The sequence below is a fragment of the Bemisia tabaci genome, chromosome 5, assembly GCF_918797505.1.
Source record: "Bemisia tabaci chromosome 5, PGI_BMITA_v3".
NCBI classification, from domain to species: domain Eukaryota; kingdom Metazoa; phylum Arthropoda; class Insecta; order Hemiptera; family Aleyrodidae; genus Bemisia; species Bemisia tabaci.
The window spans coordinates 14,240,896-14,253,271 of record NC_092797.1 but is presented as its reverse complement, the minus strand read 5'-3'; the positions used below and the strand labels follow the sequence as shown (position 1 = coordinate 14,253,271).

The 12,376-nt window shown below is 34.8% G+C and overlaps 2 protein-coding genes across 2 annotated transcripts in view; one reads left to right on the top strand and one right to left on the bottom strand.

Annotated features, from left to right (window-relative positions):
* The first annotated feature begins 47 nt into the window (after positions 1–47).
* Prosbeta5 (Proteasome beta5 subunit) lies at positions 48–4,463 on the top strand. Its single transcript, XM_019058727.2, has 5 exons — positions 48–276; positions 1,192–1,342; positions 1,869–2,110; positions 3,218–3,422; positions 4,254–4,463. Exons 1-5 carry the CDS (start codon positions 139–141, stop codon positions 4,355–4,357), a joined length of 840 nt encoding a protein of 279 aa, XP_018914272.1. The 5' UTR covers positions 48–138; the 3' UTR covers positions 4,358–4,463.
* Positions 4,464–5,739: 1,276 nt separating this feature from the next.
* LOC109042145 (zinc finger SWIM domain-containing protein 5) overlaps positions 5,740–12,376 on the bottom strand; it is a 186,850-nt gene continuing 180,213 nt past the window's right edge. Inside the window, exon 19 of the mRNA XM_019058723.2 lies at positions 5,740–12,197. Within this exon, the coding sequence (XP_018914268.2) occupies positions 11,664–12,197 (534 nt within the window). The 3' untranslated portion in view covers positions 5,740–11,663. The remainder of the gene's footprint in view (positions 12,198–12,376) is intronic.

Sequence of the window (12,376 nt, the reverse complement as noted above, 5' to 3'; positions counted from 1 at the left end):
ACTCATCTCATTGGTCCCTTTTTCCCTACTTTTTCCCTCTTGTCATCTGCTAACCTCAAAACTGTTGTACTCATTCATTTCGCCGTGAAGCCTCCTTTTTCTCAGTCAAATTTTTATTTATTTTAATATTAGGTAGTTATGGCTCTCGCCGATGTTTGTAAAATCGGTCCAAATTTTCAGTTCCGCCCATTCAAGAATGAAACCGTCGAAGATGTGTGCGAGCAAACCGCTAATTTCACCAACGGCTTTCAACTAGCTCTACCTCCTTTTGCTGATGTGAGTATCAGAATCAATTTTGCCATTGATAAAATGTATCAAAGCTAATTATTTCAGACTGATCATGATATAAAACATGCTCGAATACTTATGGCTTCAATGGGTGTCATTCGAACACCAAAACAACAATCATTATCAGGGTTGGCCAAGTTGCGATTCTGACGAGTCATTATCAGGTCCATGGGGGAAGATGGGTGACATAGGGTTCATATGCCTTCCTTTAACATGAGTGAAGGTTCCTTTGCCTCTTTCTTTCTGGGCCCAAAGATCCTCTGGAAGAATATCAGTCCCTGCGATGGTGTCAGCTGTCTGATCAAATTACAGAACATGTCGACATTTGATTTGTATAAATTTGGTGTTTGTTAACGTATTTTGAGGTGCTTCGACAGTGTGTTGTTGCCTACTTTATACTTACTAATCCTAGTCACACATCTAATTGATGCACTGGCTTTCCTTGCCATTTTATGGAGACAGCCTTCGGTGGGTGCCTCTTTCACCCGTTGAGCAACAAGGTTAGACTTGCTTGTTTCGACTAAAATAGGAAAATCAAATCTTATCTCTTGATCATAAAAATTGAGGATCCAAAAAAAGAAATCAATTCATTCTCTTGATTTGGCAATGGCATAGGGTTCTCTGTCCCTTTCATTTGCATTCTCAGATCTTAAATCAGTTCATTCTTCGCAGCCTTACAAGGGAAGTCCAACAGTCTATTGACGCTGAGTTTCCACGTTTTGTGTGTATATTTTTCTGTGGCTGTTTTTCTAAGTTAGCCCACTAATCTGTGTCTCTTTTCCTCTTTCTATTTTTGTAGGGTCTCATGTGTTCCTTCTTCACTCTGTCTTTGACCATAGTTTAACGATAGGTAACACAATTTTTAATAATATCTCAATAATGATTAAAACCTGTTTTTTGTAGCCTGCAAGAAATTTAGCTCGCTTTAACAAGGATGAAAGTGGCAAGCCAATTCAATTTAAATTTGATCATGGAACTACGACGTTAGCCTTCCGATACCAGGGTGGTGTGCTCCTAGCTGTAGACTCTCGAGCCACTGGTGGCAGTTTTATTGGTACGAATTTTATATTTTAATACTGTATTTTAATCAAGAGTGTTGAGGCAAGTAGGTTTCCGAAGTCATCTGATTGAGTCCTTTAGAAGACATCAGTAAGTAAGCATTAATGAGATAGTGTATTTCAGCGTTAAATTTAAACAATGAAAAATAGGGAAATGTGAGAAAGTAGACCATAGCATCCTTTTTATTAAAAATTTCTTTTGACCGCAAGTCCAAAGAAATATTTTGGAAACATTACTTTTATTATTTTCCATTGCATGAATAGATAGTAGGTAGAAAAAACAGGAACCATACTGATGGATTTGCTAGGAAAGTTGTTCCTTCATCATATCTAGTTTGAGCAACCTCTTGAAAATTGCCTTCATACCCAAAGATGAGATTCCTTTCTCTTCAAGAGTTCAAAATAAATAGCGTATGTCTAGCAGTATATCTAATTAATATTGGAATGTACTGACTGATGAGATTAGATGAGTAACTTTTTACCACTGTTTATGCCTTCTATCCATGTATTTTTTTCCCGCAGGTTCACAGAACATGAAAAAAATAATTGAAATCAATGATTTCCTATTGGGAACACTTGCCGGTGGTGCTGCCGACTGTGTTTACTGGGACCGAGTTCTGACAAAACAGTGTCGCATGTATGAATTACGGAACCGAGAACGCATCTCTGTAGCTGCAGCCTCAAAACTATTGGCCAACATGTTTTACAACTACAAAGGAATGGGACTCTCAATGGGAATGATGCTTGCCGGTTGGGATAAGCGGGTAAGACTATTTTTCCATAGGCTCTAGAGAGCACTCCATGAAAAGTGGTGGGCAGTGGCCCACTCCAACAGCCTCTTTGCAAGTTGGCAACATTGTTTATTCTCTGTTTAAACTTATGCTAAATACTCAATTCTAGGTGAGGTAGGCTGCCTCACCTAGAATTAATATATTCAATGAATTAAAATGAAGAATTAACATTGTTACCAACTTTCTGCAATCGCCACTGGAAGTGAGTGATAGGCAAAGTTAGATGAGTGGCTTAAGCCACTTAAACTAGTTTCCCTGCAGGCCAATTATTGAAAGTTTAAATGCATCCCGATAAAACATCAAAATGCTATGTATATATTGCGTGGTAAAGGTAGGGCTATGTCTTGTCTTGTCATGCTGGCATAATTTCAATGATCCGCCTGCTGGTAAGTTTGTGTTGTTTGTACAGGTCAATTTACCTGTGTTTCAACCCTTAAACGAAATCCAAGAACCAGTTGTTGAGTCTATCTTTCTCTTATAACTTTCCTAGGCATCAACCATGAAGTAAAGCCAAGTACAAATAGGGAATGTCTACATTTACCACATCACATGTTTACATTTTTTCAAACAGCTCAAATCACTTCTCAAAATTGATGACAATGTACTGAGACCCCATGAATAAGGACTCAGACTTAGATTCATGGCCTCAACTACAACGGACCTTTTCTGAATAGGCACTTCGACGGTGAAACTCCCAAACCATGTATCTTGTTTGCGGAGTTTAAAAATCTCTGCTCTCAATTTTTTTTTTTTTTTTTTTTTTTTTTTTTTTTTTTTTTTTAAGAAGAACAAATCAACTTCTTTCCTTGAACTTTTCACATATTTTTTCGCGCAGAGGAGAAAATTCACGGAAATTTTCAAGAAATAATGCCAAATGGTTTTTCAATGTAAAAATAAAGTATGACAGGAAGTCTGCTACATTGCAAAGCAAAATACGTGGTTTGGAAGTCTCACTGTCGACTCATCAAAAATTGATTCTTTTCAGAAAAGGCACAAGCAACGTAGCTCAAAATAAGAAGCAAGAAGCAATCTTGTTGTCCTGATAAAGAGTTAAGTAACTCAAATTTGCATATTTTTCAGGGCCCAGGTTTGTATTACATCAGTGACGATGGAACAAGGACTCCCGGTAAAGTTTTCTCTGTAGGATCTGGATCAGTATATGCTTTTGGTGTATTGGACTCAGGATACAGATGGGATCTAACAGACGAAGAGGCTTACCAATTAGGCCGCCGTGCTATCTACCACGCGACACATCGTGACGCTGCTAGTGGTGGTATCATCAGAGGTATGTTGCATTGCTCTTTTCCTCCTTTTCTTCTCTAATTTCAGAGGATTGGGCTCTAGCAATTTAGGATGATTTTGAAAACTAATTTGCTAGTCATTACACTAGCAGTGAAGAGCCAAAGAAACGTAACGAACAATTTTAGAAGAATCTATATATTTGCAATCTTAGCAAACTTAGAAAGGGATCTCTATGCATGATGAAAATGATATACTTAAAGTCCATCATGGAGAAAAGCTATGAGAAAATAATTCAACCTGACTCAAAGGTAACTGATTCAGGCAAAACAATTGACGTTCAGCAAGCAATTGAGTTTCTAGCTAGGGAAGTGAAATGCCCATTGAAACAAATCAAAATTGTTTTCCCAAGTTAGGATTTGTGTGAGACGCTAATGAAAGTTTGATTATGCCAGAAATTCATGATGATTTGATTTTCAGATAGGTTGAGGATTATTCAGAATTCTTGGATTTTGATTCTCATGTTAACAATACTGAGATAGTAGACCATGACAATGTTGATGACGTCACCCTTTAATCACTCGAGGACTGTCAACCAGGATCTATACAGGCCATCATTTTATGCCACCTAGAAAAACTTTTTCGTTTTTTTTCAGTGTTTCTAGAAAAATTCCTTTACATCAGGACGAAATCGCCTTGAACAGATAGGTCCCATCAAAAAGAACTGACTGTTTAAACGAAAGCTCTTTTATTTTGTCCTTTTCCGAGTCTACTTAAATGAAGTGAAAGTAACTTTCCTCTTTTCAATTGTTTTAGTTTTCTCTTATTTCTTTTCTAAGGCAACAATTTTTTTAATCTCTGTGTGTTCTATTTACAGTTTATCAAATCACAAAAGAAGGCTGGACTCACATTGCTGACGAAGACTGCAATGATGTTCATTACAAACTTGAAGAAGCGAAAGCTGCCTCCACTTCTTCCTAATCTGCACATAATCCTTTTTCATATTGTGAATTCAAATAAGTTGTCCCTTTTTCAAGAGATTTGTTAATTTTTTTACTATAAAATAAAACTAGATTGTAAGGAATAATTGTTACGGGTCTAATTTTTGCCACGCAGATTCTCTTCATAATCTGGATCGGATCTGAGTTTCTGATGGGTTTTAACTGCCAGATGGAACATATATTCTTGGAAACTTTCCTCGAATTTTTTGGTAGTTCTTCAAAGGTGAATGAATCCTACCACATTTGAGGGGCTTGGAGGACAAGGTGCACAAGTGTAGTTTTTACTATTTTGAGAAATAGGTGTTTGAATTTTCGAAATTGCATGGATTGGGAAAGAAAGTTCAAACTGACTTTTCAAAGTTTTTAAAAATTTGAAATTCGGAGCGAATGTTTCACAGAATTTGCATTAAGACTAGTTTTACTTGAAATCATTAATAACTCAATTTTTTCAAAAACTGCACTCATGCGCCTAGTCCTCGAAGCCCCTCATTTATGCTTGTTAACTTTCTGGATGTTTGTTTTTTCTCTTAAATGTATCTCATCAATTCAAGATCATCCTATGTGCTTATTTTCCACGATTTTCTAGCTTGTGGCATATGAGCATCCCCAGACGAAATTTCTATTTCCAATGTCTGAAATTTTAGATTATGATCGAAGTTTTAATTGCCACTTAATATCCAAAAAAAAATGAGCTGTTTACTGGCTAAAGAAAACTTTCTGGAACTGTGTATTTGTGCAATTCATGCGTTTCACTATCAAAATTCACAGTTAAATGGATTTCAACCCTTAAGTTTCGTGAAAGTTCCCGTTTTGAGCCTTAGTTCCTCATTTTCTTCCTTAAACGTTTTACTCAATCAAAAATCTTGAAAAGTTGTTTCTTTTCATTATTTTTCATTTTGTCGCTCTGAACATTCTTAATGCTTACCATGGTCATGACAAAGTGTTTGATAAAATCTGAGAGGAATCTAACTAATAAAATACGCGCTGCGCTTGCTTGCCTTTTTATGCAGTAACGAGAGTCATACTTTCCAGCAGATTGGAAAAAATCAATTATTCATGCAATAATGAAACTATACTTCCTCTTAAAACTTTTTTTCCATCAACTACGTTGACTCACACTAAACTCTAGACAAAATTTCTAAATCTATAGATTCAAATTATGGAGTAAGGCACTGGCGATTAGTTTGCACAGTCTTGAATCCAAAAAATTCCTCACTTTCAACGTTTTCCAGATCGTTGGAAACCCTAATGATGCCAACCTGCCAAATCCGGCACTGATTTTACAAAGAAATCATGCCCCCAGACTTGACGGACTTTGTGATAGAGCCATTAGTTAAGGAATTAAATCATAACAACTGAGTATTACGAGTTTAGGATGAATTTATTATGAACAAACTTTCGTTTAATACACTCTAATAACTGAACTAATCATTATCTACAAAGCATTCATAGTATAGAGATCTTGTTAAATTCAGTCCTTGATAAATTTTAATTAACATTAGAGGTAGATATTAACTAAATAAATACAATTATTTATTACATATGTACAAGTGTATCCATGACGCTTCATGATGGATCTGAGAAAATCTTCACATAATGGTACACCATCTCTGGGGGTGCTAAATTTTCAAAACCGAGCAACAGGTGAACCAATAATTAATGAGTTGAGGTGTCGGTACATGATAAAGAATCACAAAATCGAATTAAGTATGTACAATACAGCCTTAGTGTTCCTTTTTTTATTTTCAGACTTACAGAAGAATTATTACTGACCAGTAACTTTTAAAAATACCTTGCGTCAATGAAACCTTCCCAGCAGAACAAAAAGAAAAGTTACCATTTCTCCATTTATATGTGATGGAAACACAGATGAGCAACTATTACATTTTATGTTTCAAACTTAGCCACAAGATATTCGATCAGATAAGAAAGAATGGAATATTATCTTCCAGGACACAGCTAGGTACGCTGGAAAACATGGCGTATAGCAATAGGTTGTATTACATATCAGTTTATCACAGTTCATTGATCTTGCTTATTTGACACATTGGTGGCTTAAATCAAAAATGCATTTTACATTTTTGGAAACATGAAGTGTGTTAACGATGGTCAAAATGCCTTCCAGAAAATCTTTATTCAAAATGCGATGACCGATGTTAAAATTTAAAAGGAGGAAAAAACCACAGTTAAACTCGGTTACAGGGCAAATCTTACATTTCTTGGTTTCAGAAAAAAATTTGAACTTGGACCATTAGTGATATATTACGGCGTTACAACACAAGATTATGGAGGCTCATGAATGTTGTAGAAAAAGTCGACATTAAAGTCTATGCTATCGGACTGAATAGATTAGTTGCTTGGTGAAAAGCAAATCCAGATCGAAGCCAGAGTCAGTTGGTCAGTTGTAAGAGACAAAGATATAAAATTTGCAGACAATGTAAAAGAGTTTTATGCATCCAATTTTGATGGGGAGACACCGCTCTTTGAAAGAATACATCAAAAGTGCAACGTTAATAAAACAAGGCTAGTGGAAACATGGTACGCATATTCCTGGTGGATTATATTATTTACTATATTCTCCTACAAATCGATGATGAAACTGCAGAAACGCCCATCTCAGTTTGCAACATAGTAGACTTTCTGTCATACTTCATTTAACGGAAATTTATTTACCTTTTTACTTTACTTACTATACTTTATTTTCTTCATGGAATACTAATCATCTCTTGTTAACTTCAGTAATTTTTCTTCTCTGAGTGGCAAATATTTTGTAAGAATTTCAAGCCATGATGATGATTAGGTCTTCTTTCAAAAAACAAAACAGGAGTGGTGATTTTGAAACACCGAAACCGAGATACGCATTTTTGCAGTTTTATCATCAAAACGATATCACCATCAATATCGGATGTAGAAACTTTGTGTTAAAAAGCCTTTCCATTTTTTGCTGGTCTCTAAATTCCATCATTAGAACACAATTCTGTGACTTGCTCAACTGGCCCACTGAAATACAATGAAAGAAGTAGGTACAAGTATTAAAAGAATTTTTTTGAACGCTGTCGTTCTAGAAGACGCTTTTGATTGCACAATCAATTCATTATACCTACTAAAAACAAATGGTACCTAATAATGCATTAAATAACAACAGTTTTAGCATCTCCAAGATAAAAAATAAAAGTAATACTGTAGCAGGTAAAGTTCAATCATTGTACATAATCTTGATTTTCAAAGGAGGTTCGCAGGAGTCTCGAATAGGTAGGTACTCAGAAACACATGAGAGGTAACTGGTTAAGTTTTAAGATAAGAATTAAAAAGTTAAAAAAAAATGCTTCACACAGAATATTTTTATACTCATTACATCACATGATAAGTTACTCATAGAAAAATAAGAATCACCCTCCACCCTAAGTATATCACAGGCACCATTAACGCTTGGACGCAATGTTACTGGACATCTCAGTATTGTATTAATTTTTTCTTCAAAACTTTTGCACAAACTCCCATGAAAATTTCAGGGGTCAATCTTGATAACAAAATAAATCAAACTTTCAAGTGATCCTGTCCATTAGTTCTCTCGTAAAAGATTGGAAGAGTTTGAGAAATTTAGACATGGCGTCTAGGCACAAATGGCGCTTGTGATACTTTAGCCGGAGGGTGACAACTTGAGAAGGAAGAAAAATTAGTACTTCAAAAATAAATAATAAATGTACCAAGCATCTAAAAGATGCATTAGAGATATGTCTAACATCTTCTGATCCTTTCAGTGCCTTCATCTTTACTGGAAACTGGAAGGTGACGCCCTCGTCTTCCCTATATGATTAAATATGAAATAGATCAGAAATTAGACTGGTTAATACTTGAAAATAGGCTGCAAGCTGAGGAGATTAAAAAATAAATAGTAGAGAGCCATAAGGAGGATTTTATTTGGTACATACTAAATGAAGTAGAATTTTTCGTTCTCATTACTAATTCTTGAAAAATTGGCAAGGTGCCAACCAGCAAAAATCAAAATTCCTACAATTTTGACATCCAGAGGGCATTTCTTTTGATTTTATGGTCAATGCTGCCTTCTAGAGGTAAAGAGTATTTTCCCAGTTTCAGATGGCCATTTTCCACCCAAAATAGCATGTAAACAAGCTTGATATCCACATAAAAAGCTGATGCCACTACAAAGGTTAGAAAAAAAACCTTTACGCGATATGTAAATGAAATTCATTCGAAGAACATTCCTTCTTAGATAGGAATAGAAAAGAAAATCACTTCTGAGTAAACGGTTGGAAGAAATTTACACAAGTTTGAAAACAAACAAAATAAGAATAAATAAGGACAGAATATTCTTTGGTTTGACAGCGTAAAGAATAGAAGAAATGGAGGGCTGTTACCGTCTAAAACTGAGTGGGTAGATAGCAGCATCGCAGTACAAAGGCAAGAGTCTGAGCAAAATGCAAAGATAATGGCAAGACTCTTTTAAGTAAGCCTCGAGGAAATTGAAAATGGTTTCAGGAAATAACCTACTTCAATTTACAAGTTCATAGGAATAGAAAGTTGGAACAAACCTATTTTAAAACTCAGGGAAAATGTATAGAAAATTTGAATAGAGCAATTTTAACACTGACACTAACTTGGATGCTGGCGTAAAAGTTTGATTTTTAATATTTTCTGAGATTAATTAGGTATGGCCTCTTTTGCAACATAACAATTAAGAGCAGAAAATCTGTTATGAGTTACGGTAAGACGCAAATTTATACAACGTGAGTACATTCGACAGCGTGAAAATAATTCTTTACTTACTGCTACGAAGAACCATAAAAATAAATACGCAAAAATACTTGAAAATACGTACATAATTACAAAATGCGACTAAAACTAACTTTTAATTTAAACTTGAGATCTTATATTGTTTATATATACTTAGTTTAAAATAATTTCGAAACAGTTTGATAAGAAAATAATATTCGAGTAGACTTCCTCATCTACGACAAAATATTTTTACAAAAGCAGTTTCTTGATACTTTCTTTACAAATTTACAAAAAAGGGGGAAAAATTCATTTGAATTTTTACATTAGCTGAGAACAATTTTCTTCTTTACAGTTTTGTAAATATTGCATGTAAGTATGTTTTAGAAATAGGGAGGTACCAAAAAAAATAAAACAGAAAAAAAATAACCCACAAAATATTATAGTAATAATTATGATGATAAATAAATTTAAAAAAAAAAAAATAAATAAATAAGGGGGAGATAAATTAGATTATAAAAGATAAAGAAAGTCTCTGGGAGAATCTTCTTTTAGCTATATAATAAACATAAAAACATTATTCTGTAACAATTAAATTACAGAACATTCCAAGAAAGCATAATAACTAGAACAAAAATAAATGCAAGGTTGGGTTAAAGAAAACATTTTCTAGGAAAGTCAACAAAACAAAAGATTGGAGCAAAAGACTAAGATCCAGTCTGACCTCAGCCTCTGTTTCATTCATTCAGTTCCGTTCAGAGATTGAAAATATACATTCATGTGGCTGGATTAGTTAGATTCTTCCAGTAAAAACACAAAATACAATCGAAAAGTATCAGGTCAGTTTTGAAATTGTTCGATTAAATACAAGAGTGAAACAAATGAATAAAAAAGCAAAACAACAGATTGCACGAATATCAAACCTCTTGATCAATCGTTAATAGCAAGAATATGCTCTTCCTACATACTGCTCTGAGGACACAAAAACAACAGAAACGACTTTTCATCCAAAACGAATATGTACTTCAAACCTCACACTGTTCCAGACAAACTCGAAGGTAAAAAAATATCGGTACAACTGGTACAAAACCAAGCAGCTTACACGTTCTAATGATAAGAATTATTAAACAAGCCTGAATAAAAAAACTTTGGAAATAGCTAAATTTTGAGGTAAGTATCATGGTAATATATACCTAAAAACTCAGGTGGGTATTGACAGGTAGTTATGTTCAACTGAAACCTGCGAGATTTCAATGAATATTTTGACGGAACTGAATCTGAGAAAAAAAAAGAGAAAAAAAAAATTCCTGACTGAAAAATCTGATTTTGGATTACTCCAGTTATGATATTAAAAGACAAAAGCTCTTGGACTTTGGTATTCAGGATCAATGAATGAAATGAAAAAGTTCCTTCTGCAAAAATTAAAAATGTGAAGGCAAGAAGGGAGCAGCAGCAGCCTGTATGTATTCAAAAAATAAATAATGATGTGAATTAAAATACAATGCAATGTAGTCTAAAAAGACACATAAAATCCAAATAATAAACATAAAAAAGAGGGGGGAAACAAAAAACAAAAAAGTTTTCATTTAGTAAGAAGTTCAAATCATAGAGGAAGAAAAAAAAATGCATCTTACATTCAATAGTGTTACAATGTATGATGATACAAAAAACATCTGTGGTACAGTTTCACTGCTGAGGACTTTGTTGTACCTCCAATAAAAAACATAAAAACAATCATGAATTTTGAAAAATCTTTCCCGCAAAAAAAAATATTGATTGAAACCTAATAAAAATGGGAAGGAAAAAAACTGAAATACAAATAAATCAAAATTAACTTCGCAATTAACTAAATAATAAAATAACTAAGCACAAAGAAAAAGAAAAGTATAAAAATAAAATAGACATTTATGCATATGCATGGGTTAATGAACAAATATATGCATGCATACAGGCATAAATAGGTAATCACAGTCAAAAAATATTTAAAGGTTGATTAATATGGTTTGCCTGCCTTACGACCCGATCACTAATGGTAAAAGGCTTGAAAATTTTCTCCTGGCATCTCCTTTGAAACTTATTGTAGAAACCTGCTTCCATTAACAGCATCGCCCAACAATTTCAAGATTAAAAATTAGTGTTTGACCCAAAAGAAAGACTCAAAAATGGAGCGCTTATTAAGACTGATTACACACAAAAGCATCTCTTTTAATCTTTTTAGATTGAAAAGTTTCAATTTTTTTTTCTTTTATCTTTTTGCTTCAATTTTATTTCATAAGACTAAATGATGGAAAGAGACTGATAGAACTAAAACACCCTTAAAAATTGCTTAGTTAAAAAGAAATTGTCTGCAATGAATCCAAGTGCGCTTTTCTCCAAGTATTTAAATAAATGGCTTTAAAATAATGATTAGCCAATCTCGAAAATATTAATCGAAATACTGACCCTGGGAAAAGATTTGTTATATTTTGACAAATTCTTCAACAAGATCAGGAAGCCATAAACGCAAAATTTCCAGGCCTCTACCTATAGTGAAGGGCCCCAGACTGCAATAGTCAGCCAAAACGCTCCTTGACTAACAGCATCAACTTTTTCTTGCCTTTATAAGCTAATTTCATATTCTCTACCAGTGTTGTGAACTGCGCATGACCATCGTGCGCCAAGATGAATGTGTCCCGGGCCTTGCCGAGGAACTCAATGAAATCTCCATAGTGACGCGGAGAAATGTGGGTGAGTCGGGAATGCGTCGTGTGGATGTAGGCGGCAACCGCTGCCTCAAGGAGCTGTCGCAGGGGAGGGCGGTCATAGGAGAGCGGTTTTATGGCACTGCGACTGATGGAGCTTGAAGATCGATGGTGGTGGTGGTGGTGGTGATGATGGTGATGATGGTGGTGGTGCTTTGATTCAGAGGGTGGGATTGAGCACAGACCAGGGGCCGTTACCGAGCACCGGCGTAAGATGTCGCTTAGTACGGTGGCGCATTGCACATTTTTCACGAGCAACGGTATCATATTGCTCAGCTCAGACTTTCCGAGTGAGTGACTCAGCGCGCAGGCCCAATGGATGTCATTGATAGCTGGATGAGTATCCTGCATTTGAAAAAAAAAAGCTCATTAGTTTACAGTCTACAATACATGGAGTAGAAAACTTGATTTGATGATAAAGGTAATTATGGGAACAAAGATTAGTGATAAGTCAGTAATCTACATGAGAAAAGTAAGGGAAAGAGAGCCAACCTCTATGAAACAAACCAATTTTGCTAAAATAC

What these genes read in the sequence shown, in the direction of transcription:
- Prosbeta5 (XM_019058727.2), top strand. Translation starts at nt 139, where the DNA reads ATGGCTCTCGCCGATGTTTGTAAAATCGGTCCAAATTTTCAGTTCCGC. An exon ending in CACTGGTGGCAGTTTTATTG is followed by an intron (nt 1,343 to 1,868) that starts GTACGAATTTTA and finishes TTTTTCCCGCAG; the next exon opens with GTTCACAGAACATGAAAAAA. An exon ending in TAGTGGTGGTATCATCAGAG is followed by an intron (nt 3,423 to 4,253) that starts GTATGTTGCATT and finishes TTCTATTTACAG; the next exon opens with TTTATCAAATCACAAAAGAA.